The 18,475-nt window shown below is 47.9% G+C and overlaps 7 protein-coding genes across 7 annotated transcripts; 4 read left to right on the top strand and 3 right to left on the bottom strand.

The window, feature by feature from the left end:
* Positions 1–1,319: 1,319 nt before the first annotated feature.
* ASPWEDRAFT_49278 (alpha-keto acid decarboxylase family protein) lies at positions 1,320–3,259 on the bottom strand (the record flags this gene model as incomplete). Its single annotated transcript, XM_040837248.1, has 5 exons — positions 1,320–1,403; positions 1,459–1,666; positions 1,731–2,958; positions 3,011–3,091; positions 3,151–3,259. The coding sequence occupies 5 exons, from the start codon at positions 3,257–3,259 to the stop codon at positions 1,320–1,322; spliced, it is 1,710 nt and encodes a 569-aa protein (XP_040692921.1).
* A 524-nt stretch (positions 3,260–3,783) lies between these two features.
* Positions 3,784–5,478, top strand: ASPWEDRAFT_363323 (THUMP domain-containing protein). The gene is made up of 6 exons (XM_040834426.1): positions 3,784–3,996; positions 4,134–4,259; positions 4,352–4,505; positions 4,564–4,778; positions 4,867–5,007; positions 5,080–5,478. The coding sequence occupies exons 1-6, from the start codon at positions 3,931–3,933 to the stop codon at positions 5,197–5,199; spliced, it is 822 nt and encodes a 273-aa protein (XP_040692920.1). The 5' UTR covers positions 3,784–3,930; the 3' UTR covers positions 5,200–5,478.
* An 872-nt stretch (positions 5,479–6,350) lies between these two features.
* ASPWEDRAFT_104961 (phosphotransferase family protein) lies at positions 6,351–7,399 on the top strand (the record flags this gene model as incomplete). Its single annotated transcript, XM_040827686.1, has 2 exons — positions 6,351–7,204; positions 7,264–7,399. The coding sequence occupies 2 exons, from the start codon at positions 6,351–6,353 to the stop codon at positions 7,397–7,399; spliced, it is 990 nt and encodes a 329-aa protein (XP_040692919.1).
* Positions 7,400–7,745: 346 nt separating this feature from the next.
* Positions 7,746–11,384, top strand: ASPWEDRAFT_36989 (putative SNARE-dependent exocytosis protein (Sro7)). Its single transcript, XM_040834585.1, has 5 exons — positions 7,746–7,935; positions 8,003–9,923; positions 9,974–10,529; positions 10,590–10,711; positions 10,765–11,384. The coding sequence occupies exons 1-5, from the start codon at positions 7,849–7,851 to the stop codon at positions 11,076–11,078; spliced, it is 3,000 nt and encodes a 999-aa protein (XP_040692918.1). The 5' UTR covers positions 7,746–7,848; the 3' UTR covers positions 11,079–11,384.
* Positions 11,385–11,438: 54 nt separating this feature from the next.
* ASPWEDRAFT_169098 (uncharacterized protein) lies at positions 11,439–11,810 on the bottom strand (the record flags this gene model as incomplete). Its single annotated transcript, XM_040830397.1, has 1 exon — positions 11,439–11,810. One exon carries the CDS (start codon positions 11,808–11,810, stop codon positions 11,439–11,441), a length of 372 nt encoding a protein of 123 aa, XP_040692917.1.
* Positions 11,811–12,630: 820 nt separating this feature from the next.
* On the bottom strand, positions 12,631–14,043 carry asf1 (nucleosome assembly factor ASF1). The gene is made up of 4 exons (XM_040834584.1): positions 13,753–14,043; positions 13,657–13,696; positions 13,295–13,603; positions 12,631–13,231 (listed from the first exon to the last, which is right to left on the bottom strand). Exons 1-4 carry the CDS (start codon positions 13,859–13,861, stop codon positions 12,835–12,837), a joined length of 855 nt encoding a protein of 284 aa, XP_040692916.1. The 5' UTR covers positions 13,862–14,043; the 3' UTR covers positions 12,631–12,834.
* Positions 14,044–14,476: 433 nt separating this feature from the next.
* Positions 14,477–17,768, top strand: rna14 (cleavage polyadenylation factor subunit RNA14; the record flags this gene model as incomplete). The annotated part of the gene is made up of 4 exons (XM_040827762.1): positions 14,477–15,400; positions 15,453–15,884; positions 15,950–16,952; positions 17,005–17,768. The coding sequence occupies 4 exons, from the start codon at positions 14,477–14,479 to the stop codon at positions 17,766–17,768; spliced, it is 3,123 nt and encodes a 1,040-aa protein (XP_040692915.1).
* Positions 17,769–18,475: the final 707 nt, after the last annotated feature.

Raw genomic sequence — 18,475 nt, 5'->3', positions numbered from 1 at the left:
ATTGTCCAACACGCCAACAAGCCACGTTTTCGAGTCGCACGCGCTCCAGCTGGAGAATATTCCTTCCCGTTCGAGTTGTGCTGTTTCCCGAAGTTCTGAACCGGTAACTTATGTGAAGGGTGGTGCAGTGTTGTAGTAATCAGACATCGTCGCATGAGAAAGTCAAAGGCTTTATGCCGTACGCCAGACAGTCCCTCGGAGGATTATGGGAGGAACGTATGTAGGCGTAAAAAAGAAATCCAGGGAAGCGGGTCGGAGTCGCCGATGCTCAAGTCGGCTTCGTTACGAGGCTGGTGGAGTAGGGACAAACGATTCGGGCAAAGGTATGGTGCAAACTGTCACCGCGAAAGCGAATGATGCGGTGTAAATTCCGAGAATCCAGTCTCTAATGTAGTCTAGGTTCTATAGTCAGCAGGGAAACTGAGGCATTGGGGGTGGTTATTATGGCTACCCCCTAATCATCTAATCAGAGGGAACGATAGATAGGAGTCCGGTCAACAGCGCAGAACTGCCAGTTGCCAAAGAATTGATCGAGAAATCACGTACCACAACCGGTGCAAGTTGCTCGGGCTGGATATCAAACGCAGCGAATATGTCAGTGCTGAGCAATCACACTTTACTATATTCCAAACGAAAGGAAAAGGAGCTTGGACACTTGATGCCGGGGTAATCAGTCGAGGACCGGCCCAAGGATTCGCTGAGCTTTGATGCCTTCCGCGCCGATCACGTGGCACCCCTCGCTGCTGACTTGTATCGTGGGTTGTTGCTTGGGAAGATAAACATGTTGGATGCGCAAGTATTTTATCTTATCCAAAAGAGGAGAGATGGGAATTTTAATATCATCCATAAAGCACCTCAGATTAGGACCACAACCGGCATGAAAGGAAAGGGGATTTTCGAAACCATTGCATTGTCTACAAAATGGGCCCAGCAGACGGGGTCCTTCAGCCCTACGATTAGGCGTGACAAATCGACAAACAAACAACGCCTGTTGCAGGCATCACCATGTTTCTCGACCGATGAATTCCTTCTTATCCTGAGCTTGAATTCTTGTGTCACGAGAATTGCTCCGTTTACCCCTTCATTCTTTTGAAAGTCTTCAGGGCGAAATAAAATGATCGAATCTGCGCTGATTGATCTGATGAACAAGTGGACCCGGAGTGAAGAAGCTGAAACTGAGACATCGATTCAGACCTTTTTCAGATCCCTGGTTTTGCTAACTCTGGGCATTATTTAAGTGCTACTAATTAATGTACACTCTTATCGTCTGCTCTCTGCTCTAGTTGCCAGATGATTTAATCCATTCGACATGACTACCACTATTTGTTCCTCGCAGCCGCTGCCTCGGCCGTACTTTTCAGCGCATTAGGGGCATCTTCACGAGGCATATGAATTTCAACCAGCTATGGCATGTCAGCACTTGTTGCTTTTGCGCAATGGCCAGATTATTCCACTTACCTGCAGGCACGGGGCAGAAGCAAAGTTTTGGTCCGCAAAAAGCTTTGTCAATTCATCCCGCGTCTTGATCTGATAGCCCTTGTAGTTGTCCTTTGCTCCGAGTACTCGAGGAATGTTCTGAAAGTCCCATTCCCCGATGTCGTTATAGCTTGCCTCCCATCCATGGATGTATCTCTCAATGGTGTATCCTTCGTTGCAAATCACGAAACTGGCTGTGTCAGTACATGTCAAGCGAAGCTCATAAACCACGGCAAGTTCTGAAGTAGACTTACATGATGGGGTTAAGCTTGTTCCTGATCATGGTGCTCAGCTCTTGAATGGTGAGCTGGGCACTACCATCTCCAACAAAAAGTATCGTCCGACGATTATCTTGTTCCTTTGCTGCTAATGCGGCACCTTGACAGGCCCCAACTGAGTACCCAATGCTACCCCAAAGGACCTGACTGATAGCCGTGACACCTGGTGGGAACCGGGTTTCCCAGATACCAAAGTTTGCGGTTCCTGTCTCCGTAATGACGATGTCCTTTTCTCTCAACCACTGGCCTACCAATGGCCATAACCAGGAGTGGGTGATTTCCTGTTTATTGGAGTTCTTCTCATTATCGGGTAATGTGTTCGAGATCTTTGGGACGCCTGCGGGCTTTAGAGTGCCCATTTTCTCAACCACCTTTCTCAGGACACCTTTCATGTTGATCTCAGGATACTCGGAATATCGTACTCGTACAAAAGTACTGTGGAAATCAATGGTGTTCAATTGACCGATGCGGTATGTAAATCCAGCTGTATTGAAATCGGATTTGATGGCACCGATACTGAGAATCAGATCGGAAGACTCGACCTGCTCGCGAACACCAGCATTAGATCCATTGCCAGCATACACACCACCATAGTTCTTTTTAGTTTCATCCACTGCGCCTTTACCCATTGGGGCCACAAAAGTCGGCAGACCCGAGGCCTCCATAAGATCATTCACTTCGGCGAGAACTTTATGGCGAATCGCACATGCATCAACCAGAATCACTGGGTTCTTTGCTGCATGCAGGTATTTTAGGACAACATCCACCACATAGTCTTCCTTTTCAGGGTCATTCTGAGGAAGCGAGAGATCAATTGGTGTTTTTAGTCGCTCGCCCTCGATCTTCTTCACAATCATGTCGGTAGGAAGGGTGATGTATACAGGTCGGCTGCGAACCCAGCATTCTCGAATAGCGTTATCAATCAAAGTCGCCACTTCATGGGTGTCGTTCAGGCGTCCGACAGCGCAAGATATCCCAGAGCTCATTCTCGTGAAGACATTAAAGTCTCCATTCCCAAGAGTATGGTGAAGCAACATTCCATCTCGTTGTGATCTCGTGTGTGGCTGACCAACAATATGGACAATAGGCACGAATTCGGAGTACGCACCGGCAATGGCATTCAGAGCTGACAGCTCGCCAACACCAAAGGTCGTCACCAATGCGCTGATTCCATTTACTCGAGCATAACCATCGGCGGCATAGCCTGTTGAAGTTAGGTTCTGCGTCTACCAGAGTTCAGTAGAAATTATCCATACCAGCGTTAAGCTCATTGCAGTTCCCAACCCAGTCAAGACCACATTTTGGTAGATAGTCTAGAGCCGAAAGATTGTAGTCACCTAGAGACATAAACCTGTCAGCAATGAGTAGTAGTATTCCCTTGAGCAGGAATCCGCACCAGGTACACCATGTACTGCCCGGATTCCAACCTCACGCAGTCGTCGGAACAGATATTCTGCGACGTCAACCGGTTTGCGAAGCTCCCTCGTAGCAATATCGGTAGCCATTGTAGATTAAAAAAAGGTGGCTTGAGTTGGTTGTTTATAGGTGGATTGGGATCTGTGAGATATGTTTAGGACAAAGGGGAAAAGCCTTTAAATAAGTCGGCAGACAATGACAAGAACAAAGCTTAATGAATCATGATATCTTAAGAGACAACAAGGCTGTAGTCGACGTCATGATGGAGCGTGATGTCATCCCCATGCAACAAGCATCGGATGGACTGATGGTAAACCGGTTACAATGTGACAGGCTGGTTGACGCTGAAGCTGTCGGTAATTGTGGTAACAGGATTACCAGCAGCATGGTTCGGATGTTGTCGAGAACAGTCTGGACCAAATACTTTAGTGAATCTACAGCATTCCAGAAATATAAAGTATTTTAAGAATAACTGATCAGGCCATCCATGGAAAGCTAGTCTCTTCCAGCGATCATCAGGTGGTTGTTCTTTACCATCGGGGATGTTGTCGTCCCACTCCACATGATGTTCATCCCGCTAACCCAAAAGAGATTTCTGGACAACCCCTCGCCATTATTTGTTCGAGTTCGAGGCCTTGCAAGGGAAGATATCTCACACAGCAAAACGCCTGGATCGTGAGACAAAATCAGCAGGTGTTATAACTAGCCACGAAGCGGAAAGAGACAAATTCTAGAACGGTGTTAGCCATCGCATTTGTGAATGACGGGAGCAGAGAAGAGAGCCATGCCGGGCAACGCAGGAAGTCAGGCCTCCAAGAAGAGAAAGGTCGGTGCCCTTCACAGTGGTCTTCCTCGTGGGAAGTGTTTTCCCGTGGGGTGACATTGCAATTCGTCCTTATTTCATATATTCACGATGCACTACTTACCCCGCCAATCCCAAACTTCTGACTAATTCAATGATAGGGTGGCTCATGGCAGAAGCAAAATAACAAGGTTATCATTGAGAGTGGTGACTGGGGAGTGTTTGTCACTTGTGATATTGGAAGAGAGGGCAAATGCATTGCCGAGGCGCTGGATCTTTTTTCCCAGGTAAGTTGCACTGTGGGATAAAGATATCCAGTTTCCGTTTTTATTCGTTTCCCAGAGTATCAAGGCTAATTCAGCTGACCATCATCGACCAGAGTGTGGAATCTCCCAATGAGGCAGAAAATGCTGAAGAATCGGGTTCTGATGACGATGACATCGAGGCCCAAATCAGAAAAGAAGTTGAAGGCTTGAAGCCCAGCTCAGCCAAGTCTCGCCCATTCCAGGCAATCAGGATGGAACTTCCATGCGGTTCGCTTTTTCTCCATTTATAGCATCTTATGAGCGGTATAAACTGAACTCTTTGCAGTAACATTTATACGATTCGACAAATCGATAGACCCTGTGAAAACGGTCCACCAGATTTGTGCTGACGCTTATGCCAATCCGGAGAAGAAGAGAAGCCGATGGATCAAGCGAATGACGCCCATTACTTCTATCAGAAAGACCCTCAGTGTTGATCTAGAAGTCTTCTCAAAAGAGATTTTGAAGCCTCACTTCCATTCCGGCGGTCCACCAAAGAAGGTTAGTTCAATCCTTTGCACGGGTGATTTCAGAAGCACCAAGACTGGTTATAATCAACCAGGTAGCTGATACTTGAGGATCTCGACAGTATGCCATTCGGCCTTCAGTCAGAGGCAACAAGGTATTCAACCGAGATAGGGTCATCAAGACCGTCGCCGATGTGGTTGGCACCGAGCATCCTGTTGATCTTAAAAACTATGACCTAATCATCCTGGTCGAGGTTATCCACGTATGTTCTAGTTGTCGTCAGATGGCATTATCGAAAAAGCCTCCCTGCATGGTGCTAAACATTTAAATGCAGAATGTCATCGGAATGAGTGTCATTGGACACGATTACGACCAACTGAAGCGGTTCAACTTGGCTGAAATATTTGATCCGACACCCAAACCGACAGTTTCAGAAGCTAAAGAATCAAAATAATGAAGGGTATTACGGCTCTCATTTGTCACTATATTTCTCTCGAGACATTTCTAGTTCAATGAATCCTTGGGGACAAGTCACATGAATACTATCCATCCAGCGTGCTCTTTTTTTAAGGTGAGCAGAACAGTTCTTTGGGGATTGAAATCCATCCCACTCGGATACCTCTCTATACGAGTCAAGCAGACTCCGGCTAGCAAAAATGATTACAAAAAACCACAAACTCGGTTGTCTCCCATTTTCATTGGTCAGTAAACAATGGCCCTTTCCAACATTAATATATGGGTCACATATGATACATTAGGTAGTGCTGCTGCTACCTTGGAAGGGAACAATCTCAGTGGTAGTCATAGCACACTGTAAGTATTACAAAGGACCAGCCTGAAGAAGCCGCAGATCTTTTCCCAGACACATGAACCATATTCGAAATTGAACTTCTGGAATCCTCGGTTGGTGTCCGGGATTTCTGATGCTTCGGCAAGGCGGCGCTGTGATTGGGCCATCTCGCCAACCTACATTGGACGCCTTTCTCAGAGCGGGAGAGTTAGGCGAGTGGATTCACTCTCGGACCGTCCATCTGCCTCGAATGCCGTGTTGACCGTTGACCACCACGCAATCCTCTGCCTTACACCGTGAGCTGGCTCGCTTCTTGATCGAATTATACATCATAATCTTTCCGTGGAACCCAAGCGAGTTCGAGCAGCCAGTAATCATGTCCAGCACATCTGCTTTTTGAACCCCTGCTGGGTGCCGTGGGATGAGCATCTCCTCCCATAGTTGGCATCCATTGTAATGCTCAAAATGTTCCTTCGAATTGACCTGACGCAAAATCATGCACTCGGATACTTTTAATTATGAGTGGATGCGGGAAGCTGGCGGTCCGACCGTGCCATATTCCCGACCTTGCTGGCCCCTTTGAGGGTACAATGGGATGGTCCGTCCTTGTTTAGACCAAAAGGCAGCAGATACTCAAATATGCGCTTTGTCTCTTTCTTCATAGACCGGTGTATACTCGCTGGATCTCTGCATCCCTGTAATTCTTCTCTGCTGCTGTTTATACCCGTCTACGTCCCTATTTATCCACTATGCGTCAGCCAAGTTTGGACACTCTGCCAGTCTTGCCCTTAGTACCCGCAATTGGTCATTTTGCTATGCCCTCATCTTCATCCAGTGGGCCAGCCCTCGAACCCCAGGAGCACACTACGATTAATAACATCCTTCGGCTTCTCTTTCCTCCAACCGTTCGTGTACGAAGCATTCATGCGTTGAGAGAACACCTTCACTCTCTTCATATTCTCGTTCTATCTAATGGAACTCGACTACTACTAAAGGGCTTACCAAGGCCGACAACGGCCCTTCTACGACGGGAGCGTTCACTGCTAGAAACGGAAGCCCGGGCCCTTGCGCTTCTCAAACAACGTGGCAGTCCATGCATCCCTCAGCTTTTCCATTACGACTCGCGGGGTGACATGCTGGGATCTTCCTTTCTCATCCGGCAATATGTGACGGGGTCAACGCTACAGGACATGGATGCTCAACTCACTGATCAAGATCGAGATGGCATCGACCGGCATTTAGGGCTTATGGTCAACATGATAGGACAGCAAATTGCGCCCTCTTTCGGCCCACTCGAACAAGTGGCTTGCGGATCTGGCAAGCAGTCATGGCGGGAAGCATTCGTGGCATTGTTCGAGAGTGTTCTTCGTGATGCTGAAGATATGTTTATCCATCTTCCTTACTCGCAGATCCGACATGAAATGAGCCGGTTAGCAGCAGCCCTCGAAGGAGTGACACTGCCACAGCTGGTAGTGATTGATTTTGGCCGTCCTTCCCAGGTACTTCTGGATCCGGAATCCAAACAATTATCTGGGATTGTAGATTTCGGACATGCACTATGGGGTGACGTCTACATGGCCGAGATCTTTGAAAAACCATCATCTGCTGTGCTAGACGGCTTTGGTCTACGGTCTAGAAAAAGCAAGTTGGAAGATATTCGCTCACTTCTGTAAGAGCCGTCTACATCTCTTTGCAGACATGGGAAGATACTGATGTGTTCCTTTTTAGTTACGCTTGCTATCGTTCCGTCCACGAAATCACTGTCCAATACTACCGAGATCGAGACGAGACTACTGAGATCAATGCAAGGAGACGATTAACAGCGGCAATAGGGAAGATGGCATCTATGGACATAAAGGAATGAGCTTCTTGGTATTTTTGGTTCGCATTTTGAGGTAAAAGCATGGAGTGCGGGCGTTGTATTGGGTTTATTTTTGGGTCGTTCACATGAAGATCATACAGCTATTATCGCTGCCTGCTCCTGTAGGGAAACCACACCCAGGGGTTCAGGAACACCAAACCAATGCTGGTAATGTAAATTGAGTATATAATCAATTGTAGAAGATAGAGTACTATTGAATTAGAAAATATTCTATTCTCCACGGTGAAACTGTTCGTTCATGGAGGAGAGCCAAGAGCGGGGCAGATCTGAAGCATGGCGTCAGTCAGCTGCTCCAAGCAGCTTCAACATTCCGCGGCAATAAACTGAATTAATCCAACCCACCTGTGGAGTAACTCCTCCGCTCCGCTCCCTTCGTCAATCTTCCTACTTTTCTTTTCCTCTTCCACCTGTTTTGTCTTCAGGTAGTCGAGATGGCTCAGTTCCTGAGAGGCAAGCAAGCTGGCATTCAAAAGGACTTGTCTGAAGGCCTGTCGCCGGACTTGTTCGCCCTTGACGATGTATGTCTTGGCGATCCCCAGGCACCGACGAAGAGAATCAACCTGACTGACCTCGATTTCTTTCTAGGTTGCTCGATGTGGTATAAACTCTCAGATCAGCGCAATCGCATACGATCCCGTCCAGTCCCTCCTCGCGGTCGGCACCAGTGATACACAGTTCGGAAGTGGGCAGATCTATGTGTTCGGCCAACGACGGGTGTGCGTCGTCTTCACCCTGCCACGCAAGGCATCCGCGAAATTCCTTCAATTTAGTGCCGACAAGCTTATCAGCGTCGATTCCAAGAATGAAATTTGCGTCTACTCCCTCGAGTCCAAGCAGATGCTGGTCTCCTATGCGCCTCCAAGCCATGTGACTGCATTGCTCACCGATCCAAGCCTCGACTATGCCTTTATCGGTTTACAGAGTGGTGATGTTATCGCCTATGATCTCGACCGTGAGAATTTGACGCCATTCAAGATCCCCAATCTCTGGGCAGGAAGAAACCCGCGGGTGCGGCTTTTCCCTGTCGTCAGTCTCGCCTTTTCGCCTCGTGATATCGGAAAGGTCTTGGTTGGATATCCGGACGGTGCTGTCACTTTCACCTTCAAGCAAAACGTGGCCCAGAAATACTTTGAATATGAAGTACCTCCCGGTGCATTGGGCGGTAATTCCGATATTCCGGTCAACGACGTGCGCAAACCCAAGTTAACCAGGGCCCTTTGGCATCCCAATGGTATTTTCGTGTTGACAGTCCACGAAGACAGTAGTCTGGTCCTTTGGGACTCGAAGGATGGTCGCAAGATCATGGCTAGGACGATTCAAGCCGCTAATGTTGACGAGCCAGGTGTCGTCTCGGACAGGCCGATTTCCTCGGGTGGTGGCCTTGGCTTCAAGGATCCTATAACTCAACTGGCCTGGTGTGTGAAGGGCAACGGTGATGATACTGGTTTGTTGATTGCTGGTGGTAACATTGCATCTGAAGGTAAGAAAGGCCTTACCTTCTTAGATATGGGATCCACTCCCAATTACCAAACGTCTTCTTGGCCAATGCTTGCGAAGTATTTTGAGAGCCCGAAGCAGAAAGTGGACATCCCAACTCCGCCAGGTGCGGAGGTGGTCGATTTCTGTCTCATTCCGCGCTCCTCGCCTTACTACGGTGGTGCTCATGACCCCATTGCCCTCATCGCCCTTCTTTCGTCGGGCGAATTGATTACCATGAGCTTCCCCAGTGGCCATGCAATTACGCCTACGAATATGCTTCATCCTCATCTTTCTTTCGTCCACCCCTTTGTGAACAAAATGATTTTGACCCCAGTCGATCGATCGGCTTGGTTGGGTCTGAAGGAGAGGCGATCACAAGGACCTAAGTTTTTGCTTGGCGGTGCTGAGGGCAAAAAGACTCTCAAGCGCTTTGAAAACCGTAACGTCCTCACAACCGCGCATGCAGATGGGACCATTCGTCTCTGGGACGTCGGTCACGATGATGAAATTGAGAACGCCGAGGTAATCCAGGTCGATTTAGCTCGCGCGGTGGGCCGCGTCAGTAATGTAGAAGTCACCCAGCTATCGATGTCAGGGTCCACAGGCGAACTTTCTGTCGGCCTGAGGAGTGGAGAAGTCGTCGTCTTCAGATGGGGAAACAACCGAAACTTTGGCCTTGATGAGCGTGCGGGCCCCAATGAAGGACCTGGGGCCATGACCAACATCACTCACAGAACCGATCCTGGACTAAAACAGGGACTTCTTTCACTTACCCTTTTGGACATGCAACAAGGACCAGTGACTGCCTTGAAGCATAGTTTGGTGGGATTCGTGGCTGCTGGGTTTGAAGGTGGTAGTCTGGCAATCATTGACTTGCGCGGTCCAGCAGTCATCCACACAGCGCAGATGTCTGAATTACTCAAAGCAAACAAACGCAGTAGCTTTTTGAAGTCCCGCCATACTGAAGATTCTTCTCCAGAATGGCCTACCAGCATTGAGTTTGGGGTTATGACTTTGGAGGGTGAAGGTAAGCATCAATTACAAAACAGAGGAAAGTCATGCTAATAGTTTCTCCAGATTATTCGAGCATTTGCTGCTTTGTCGGCACTAACAGAGGTAATCTGGCGACTTTTAAGATCCTCCCCGCTAGTGATGGAACCTACATGGCTGCTTTTGCCGGTCATTCTTCGCTTGATGACAAGGTTATCAATATCATCCCTATTGACTCAGAAGCCGGTAGTCCCGCTTTGGCCACCCCAAATGTTGTCGCAGGCTTGCGAACTGGGCTAAAGGTTGATGGTGTCGTCATTGCGGTTACTGCCTCTGGCTGCAGGATGTTCAAACCTGCGACCTCCAAGGGTGCTCATAAAACCTGGGATGATTATATGTGTGATTCTGCAGCTGTTGTGAAGACTGGAGGCCGTGGTTACAGCTTGGTTGGACTGTTCGGGGACGGGCGAACTCGAGCATTCTCCATCCCAGCTCTCAAGGAGATTGGCAGCAGAAGCGTCGGTCACCTCATTGAAATGAGACGCTTTTCGGAAGCAGTCATTTCCCCCACTGGAAGTGTTCTGGGTTGGGCAGGCCCATCTGAAGTGGCACTGTTCAACGTTTGGGGATCTGGTGCCACATTGTACGCAATACCCTTGGCGAATACCTTGTGCTTGGTTATCGGTTACTGACTCGATTATAGGCGACCTTCTGAAGATCAACTTTTCAATGTGCAAGCAGTCCTTCCCCCACGGCCAACAATCACCAATGTCCAGTGGATTTCCGGTACACAATACGTGTCTCCTGCCGACATGGATATTCTCAGTGCGTATACACATGGAAGTTCTAATTGTTGGAAGCCACTAACAACTAAATAGTCGGAGGACCTGATCGGCCACCATCTAAGCGAATGCAAGAGCAGATGCGTCTCGATGAGCAAGAACGCCGCAGAGCTGCTCGAGAAGGGCGATCTACATATAACCAACCTCCCGCCCAGGGGAACGATGAGGGTTACTTGTCTTACATGTCGCGTCAGGTCCAGGAACGTACAAACAACCTTTCCATCACAGGCGACCACATGGACAGGCTAGAAGAGAACAGCAGCAACTGGGCGAGAGACGTCAATAAATACGTTTCGAATCAGAAGAAGAAGGCAGTTTTTGGAAGTAAGTCACCTTTACATTTCCTTTGACATTGAGTCATACTGATGAAAACTATAGTGTTGGGATCCAAGTTTGGGCTTTAATTCTATGTTTACGATTATGGTACTGTGGTAGATTCTACAGTGCAAGAGAGGAAGGTATTGGTCATAATATTCTTAAAACAATTCATCTTTAGCTGCATACCCAAGTTTTGTCAATTCTGTTTACGTGCTATCCAAATGGACCACTGGTGGTTCAATGGTTTGTGTCGTTTTCTGTTATATGATGTTCAACCGAAGAATGAAATGTACTATCTTTGATCCTAGTTACTCTGAATTAATATAGTTGTTCCAACTGACGAGACACTTGAGTTCTGCATGATATTGTCTTGACCTAAAAAAACAACATACCTATAGGCACCACCCTTCTAAACCCCATCTCCGCCGGTAATATCTCCAGGTCTCCTTCTTCAGCATCGCATGCCGCTCCTTCGCCTCATTCCTACAAGCATGCAACCGATGCAGTTCAAGCATAATCGTAGCCGAATCCAAAGACGAGTCATACCGTTTCTCGTGCGCCACATCGAGCATCCTGTCCAACACATCGAGATTCGCCCGTAGGATCTCGCGGCTCTCGTCTACCTGCTTTTCGGCGATAACATAATGGCATGATTTACAAAGACAAGGGGCGTATTTCCCTGTGGGTGTGACTTCTAGGGAAAAAGAACCGTAGGGTCCCCAGCCGTTACTGACACCCCGATGGTTGCAGGCGTAGATGATCATGGATGGTTGGATGGGTGGGTGAATCTGGTGAATTTAGAAGATTCTTGGATGTGGTATGAGGATGTGTAGGCAATTTCTGCCCTTTCCTTTCTTCTTGCAGTAGGAATATGGAATATGGAATGAGGTCTCATTTCGCCTTCCAGCAGCTTCAATTTATATGGAATACAGGGTAAGTAGGTACTGTATAACCAGGTCGATCCCATTCAACGCCAATCCGATAATGAATGTAGAATAGAGAACAAGCCAGCATACAATGTAATCAATGATGAATGGAATACAAGGCAGATAATCAGAGGTATTACAATCGAAGCAAAGCTTAGTCTACAATGAATTGATGTCTGCTTTCACTTGACCTTATTCCTTAATGCTTATTTCTCATCATGGCAGTTGGTTCAAGGAATGAATATCTGGGCTTTCTACTCCGTATTAGTCACTGGAAATGAAAAGTGATTGGCCATTATTGATCTGCTGGTGAAGTAACAGGTCGCTCTTTGAAGTTTTCCATTGAATAGTATTCCATTCCACGTGCCTGAGGCCTTCCTGCTGTCTCTGTGCATACCCAGGGTAGAGCACCAGGCGAGCAAAGTCCCTCATGCTACACCGGCTTTTGCTCGTTGTATTGCGTAATTCCTCCACAATCGATTTTTGGCCTGCATATGATCCATCAAAAGATAAACCCTTGCGCAATCATGCGAGGGGCATTGGTCCCCATGGCTACTCCGTGCATAAAAAAATATCTACGAAGCACAGCAGACGAGAAGTATGCACCTCATCCCTGGTTCAAGCCGCCTTACATAATGCCTGAAGAATACGGTGTAGTCTGTGAACAAATGTTGCGATATCAAATTATGCTCTTTTCTATATCATAAAAACTAAATGCTGCTAACTTTGAAGATATGGCGGATAAGTCCTGGTGTCATGAAACGTTGCAACCCAGTCGTAAAATCATTCGGAATCAAAATGACCGTAAAGAATAATACCAAAATCCCAGATCGATAACTATACTGGCCGTAGCTCAATCCATTTAGTGGACCATAACCTCAGGCTGTTGTTGCTGCTGGGGGGCGTTATTGGGCTTCTGGTCGTTGTCATCGCCCATTTCGACATCCTCATCGGGTTCTCCACCCTCTTCCTCTTCGAGATCGTCATCGTCATCGTCACTTTCATCCTCAATATCCTCGCTGTCTGCATCAGAGATCTCTTCCTCCTCCTCTTCCTTGCCAGCGGCTGGCTCAGCTCCTTCCATCTCGTGGTCTTCGCCCTTGGGCTCCTGCTCCTGGGTATTCGAGGTTTCGAGCTCTTTGACCAGAGCAGCCTCAAGTTCAACTTCTTCGGCACCATATGCGCCACTGTCATCGTCCAAGATGTCGGCCTCGGGCTGGTCTGGGGGGTATTCGGCTGGAGCAGACTCCTCGGAGTCCCTATGAAGGTCAACGTCAGCCACGCTCTCAATAACAGTTAAGGTGTATTGGCAATTTCCTTACCATTTAATTGCGAATCTTGTCACTCTTGGCTTTTCAGCAAGGATATTCCGGCGGATTCGCTCGATGATTGGCTTCGCCGGGGGCTCTTGGCTGAGCTCCTCTGAATCATATTCATTATTGACGTAGTATCCAACACGAACGAACTCTCTACCATCGTAGCTGCAGGTAAGAAGGATCACAGTCACTCCAAGGATTTCCGACGTGGGGATTCGCTTAAGGTCTGGCGGGTCGGCTTCGAAAATGAATTTGTTGACACCGACTGGGATGGGTCCGACAAGAAGAGAATCGAGTTCTTGGTCATATTCAGACCTATTCAAGGTTAATAATTTCAAGTGGCGCTGATCGAGAAGGATTCGACTAACGAGGTTGCGGAACCGACGTAGGTGAGCTTCCATTCCAAATCTAAAATTCGAGTTAGCCCCATCGAAAAAAATAATTCGATTTGTTTATCAACCAACCTTTTTGAAGCTGTTCGAGACACTCAAAGGTGATCTCGAATCGATAAGGGTCGAGGAAAGTAGCCGGGTTGTTAAGGATCTTAACCCCAAGAAGAGAGACGACCGACATTATGAAAGGCGCTGGCGTTATACGTCAAAGACGACTTTGGTATCGAGAACTTATTTAACAAGTGAGAGAGAGGTGAGAAAAGGTGACGAGTGAAGAGGTTTGTTTACTCGGGGGGGAGTGTGAAAGGGAGAAGGAGGAGAAAAACTGCAGATGCCCATCGAGGGGATGGATGGCAGCAAAGCAATTAAACAACCAACAACCAACCAACTCAGAAGGATCGACGACGCGCTGCCCTTTCGCGTCGGCGCACGCATTCTCGCGCTCACCGCCTTTGGCACGTGACCGCCATCTGCGTGACAGCTGCAGCTTCTGCGATAGCCACCAACGGTGCAACGGCATCATCGCTTCCCACTCCATCTGTTCCCACCTCTTTTCCGGGGTTATCAGGGGCTCTGTGACTGCTGTCTACGGTTCAGAGTTTTCTTGACTATTTCGTTCTTTTTTTCTGTTGCTATATTATTTTAATTTTTTTCATTGTGAGTTTCCGCGGGCAGAACACCGTCAGACCTGCATAATATTTCGACGTCAGCCGCTGACCGTTTTTGCTCCAAGGTGCACAGGCGTTGTATATCGACACTCCATACTTCGTTACGATTGAGATCCCATCCCTTTGTCATGGCCGAAGATGATGCTGAGAAGGCCTTTTTCCAGGCTCAGGCAATGAATGCGGACTCTGTGGACTATAAGGCTGTTGAGGAGCAGGGGGCAGATAGTTCAGATTCAGATGATTATGATCCTTCAAAGACACTGCAAGATCAATATTCCGCTCCTTTGACAGATTCCAAGCAAAGTGAAAATGTTCCTTCCAATGATCCTTCAGATTCCAATCCTCCCAACCAGACTTCTCTTCCCCCAGAAACGGACCCTAGTCAGCAGACTGGCGGCGCCGCCTACCCCTCTCAGACACCTTCGCAAGTTGAGTCTCGGGCTTCAACTGCCACGCCTGCATCCGGTGCTCCTGTGCAGCCAAAGGCCAGAACAATTGGCGGGTTTGTGGTTGATGAGGATGATGAGGATGAGGATGAGGATGACAAGGGTGATGATGCAGATTATGAACCACCGGCTGTACTTGGCGTTGAGGACATGAATACTACTTCTGTGGATGTGCCTCCCCAGCCTGTTTCTGGAAATGAAAATCAAGCTACTTCTACCCCTGATGTATCATTGCCTGAAGCTGCGCAGAACACTGCTAGCTCGCAAATCGTTTCCAATAGCTCTCATTCTCCTTCTGCTAATGTTGCTGCTGCCTCTAATAATTATGCATCTACTGCTCCTGGCCAAAATCTGTACACTCCACAGGCATTACAATCTGAAAGTGCGCAGGAAAGCATTGCACCGACTCCTGCCCCTGATTCACCATCGACGGCGAGAGGGCGATTGCCGCATGATCGTGTTGGTATTCTGGAAGACAGAATCCAAGAGGATCCTCGCGGTGACATTCCTGCCTGGCTCGAACTCATTAGCGAACACAGAAGTCGCAATAGGGTCGACTGTGTGCGCGATGTCTATGAGCGATTCTTGAAGGTTTTCCCTCTTTCCGTGAGTATCCGTTAAGACCATCTTTACGGGAAGCAAAGCTCATCAGTCACAGGCCGAATTATGGGTCGCGTATGCCACTATGGAATCGGAGCTTAGCGAACTATTCCGACTAGAGCAGATCTTCAACAGAACTCTTTTGACCATTCCCGATGTCCAACTTTGGTCGGTCTACCTGGACTATGTTCGACGACGTAACCCATTAACAACAGACACCACTGGACAATCAAGGCGGATTATCTCGTCGGCATATGATCTGGCATTTCATTATGTCGGCATGGACAAGGACTCGGGATCTATCTGGGCTGATTATGTCGAATTCATTCGCTCTGGACCAGGCAATGTCGGAGGTTCTGGGTGGCAAGACCAGCAGAAGATGGACCTACTCAGAAAAGCGTATCAGAAAGCCATCTGCGTTCCAACCCAAGTTGTGAATACGCTCTGGAAAGAATACGACCAGTTTGAGATGGGCTTGAACAAACTCACCGTAAGTGTGGTGCTCTTTATTATTGCGGACTCGCTCTGATTCATGATCTTTTTTCTATTCATTAGGGCCGAAAATTCCTTCAGGAGCAGTCGCCAGCTTATATGACTGCTCGAAGTTCGTTCACAGAGCTGCAGAATATTACACGAGATCTCATTCGTACTACACTGCCTAGATTACCTCCTGTGCCAGGCTCCGAGGGTGATGTTGAGTTCACCCAGCAGGTTGAAATCTGGAAGCGTTGGGTCAAGTGGGAGAAAGGAGACCCATTGGTTTTGAAAGAAGATGATCCTGCTGCTTTCAAAACTCGCGTGGTGTATGCCTACAAGCAAGCTCTCATGGCCCTTCGGTTCTTGCCGGAGATATGGTTCGAAGCCGCCGAATTTTGCTTCCTGAACGATATGGAAACTGAAGGAAACGAATTTTTGAAGCAAGGCATAGAAGCCAACCCTGAAAGCTGCTTGCTTGCTTTCAAACGTGCTGATCGATTGGAAATTACTTCTGAGTCCGAGCAAGATCAGATCAAGCGAGGTACGAAGGTCAGAGAGCCTTATGACAAGCTCCTGGATGCGCTCTACGATCTTATTGCAAAGGCCCGCCTCCGTGAATCCCAGGATGTTGCACGCATGGAGGAAACGTTTGCGAAAATGAATCCCGACAAACAACAGACCAAACCCGATGATGACGATGATGACCAGGGCGGTTCTAAGGCAAAGGAATCGGTTAAGAATGCCCAAATTGAAGCGGTACGAAATGCGCATGCTATTCAAATCGGAATTCTTTCCAAAACGATATCGTTTGCATGGATTGCTCTCATGCGCGCAATGCGCCGTGTCCAGGGCAAGGGTAAACCAGGAGAAATGCCAGGCTCCAGGCAGATTTTCGCGGATGCTCGCAAGAGAGGTCGCATCACAAGCGATGTTTACATCGCTAGTGCTCTAATCGAATATCATTGTTACAAAGATCCCGCCGCAACGAAAATCTTTGAGCGGGGTGCAAAACTATTCCCAGAAGATGAGAACTTCGCCCTCGAGTACTTGAAGCACTTGATTGATATTAATGATGTTATAAGTAAGTTAAAACTCGCTGGTTTTCGTGCACTTATCCTAACCATATTTCTCAGACGCACGAGCAGTATTCGAGATGACAGTCAGAAAATTAGCATCCAATCCTGACAATGTTCACAAAACGAAACCCATATTCGCCTTCCTTCACGAATACGAGTCGCGCTATGGCGACCTCATCCAGGTCATCAACCTTGAGAATCGGATGCGTGAATTATTCCCTGAGGACCCTACACTGGAACAATTTGCTCACCGATATTCCACCCCGTCCTTCGACCCTGCTGCCGTCCGGCCAATTATTTCCCCCTCTCAGACCAGACCAAAGGCGGTCTTCCCAACAGAGCAAACGGTGTCTCGCCATGCCACCCCTACTCCGAGGTATCCAGATGCCTCTTCGACGAACTCGCCGAAGAGGCCACTGGAAGACTTTGATGATGACATGAGCCGGCCACGCAAGTTTATTCGAGCAGAGTCACCGCTCAAGGTCCCTCAAGGCCGACGGCTAGATCAGCAGAAGCGTCCCCAGCAAATCAACGGCGGTGGACCGACCGGATCTCAGTTCAGACCCCAGGGCTCAGCTGCTCCACTTCCCCGTGACATTGTCCATCTCTTGAGCGTCATCCCCTCGGCATCTGCCTATAATGCTGGCAGATTCTCCCCGGAAAAATTAGTCGATCTCATTCGCCGGCTTGACATGCCCGGGTCTATTTCGCAGATACCGTTACCGCGTGGACTAGGGGGGCAAACTCCCATGGGGATGCAGTCATTTACTGGTAAGTCCATAGTTAAATCACCTCTGTTCAATATTTGTCTTAGTTTCTAATTATATATTTAGGCATCTACCGTCCAGGTCCCTGATGTGATATGACCACCAATATACACGACATTTTCGCAGCAAGATAACGGGTCTTTCTCGCAATCGTTCTAATCAACACTTCGGTACTGTCCGTTGCAAAGCGCATTCTTGATTTGCCAGTCACAGCTCCCCGGAAATGTATAGTCATTTTTCCATGTCGCTTTGCATTTGAGGAAACGGCGTTTTCATTTGGTTTGGCAGGTTTTTATTATGAGACCCTTGATGGCTGGGGCCCAAGGTCAGATTTGAGGATTGACTCTGTTTAGTTGGATAGGTTGACCGCACAGAATGCGGCTTGTACAGTCTCGAAAAGGTTTCAGCTACAGCATACATGAATCTGATTTATCGACTTGACATCATCTCCTTGTAAACTTGAATCACTTTTCAGTCATCCTATCTAGTCCTCCATGTCGTGGCTCTTTGTATATACCCATGACAACCCATACGGCTCTATCGCGTATCGTCTTCCAATACTCAAGAGCATCTTCTGTTGACAGAGGATATAAACGATAGTTCTCAGACAACGCAATTCAATCTAGGAAAGGACCAGCTTCTTTCTGTATAGCCGTCTTCCTTGCAAATACCACATTCTAGATTTCAACGAACTATAAATCCCGTGAAGCTCCAGTAACACACCAATTTTCCATTGTGGTTTTAGTAAACGGTCACATTGA

The sequence above is a fragment of the Aspergillus wentii genome (assembly GCF_001890725.1).
Source record: "Aspergillus wentii DTO 134E9 unplaced genomic scaffold ASPWEscaffold_2, whole genome shotgun sequence".
In the NCBI taxonomy this organism is placed as follows: Eukaryota; Fungi; Ascomycota; class Eurotiomycetes; order Eurotiales; family Aspergillaceae; genus Aspergillus; species Aspergillus wentii.
The sequence above is the reverse complement of the archived record's forward strand: the minus strand, read 5'-3'. Positions and strand labels throughout refer to the sequence as shown.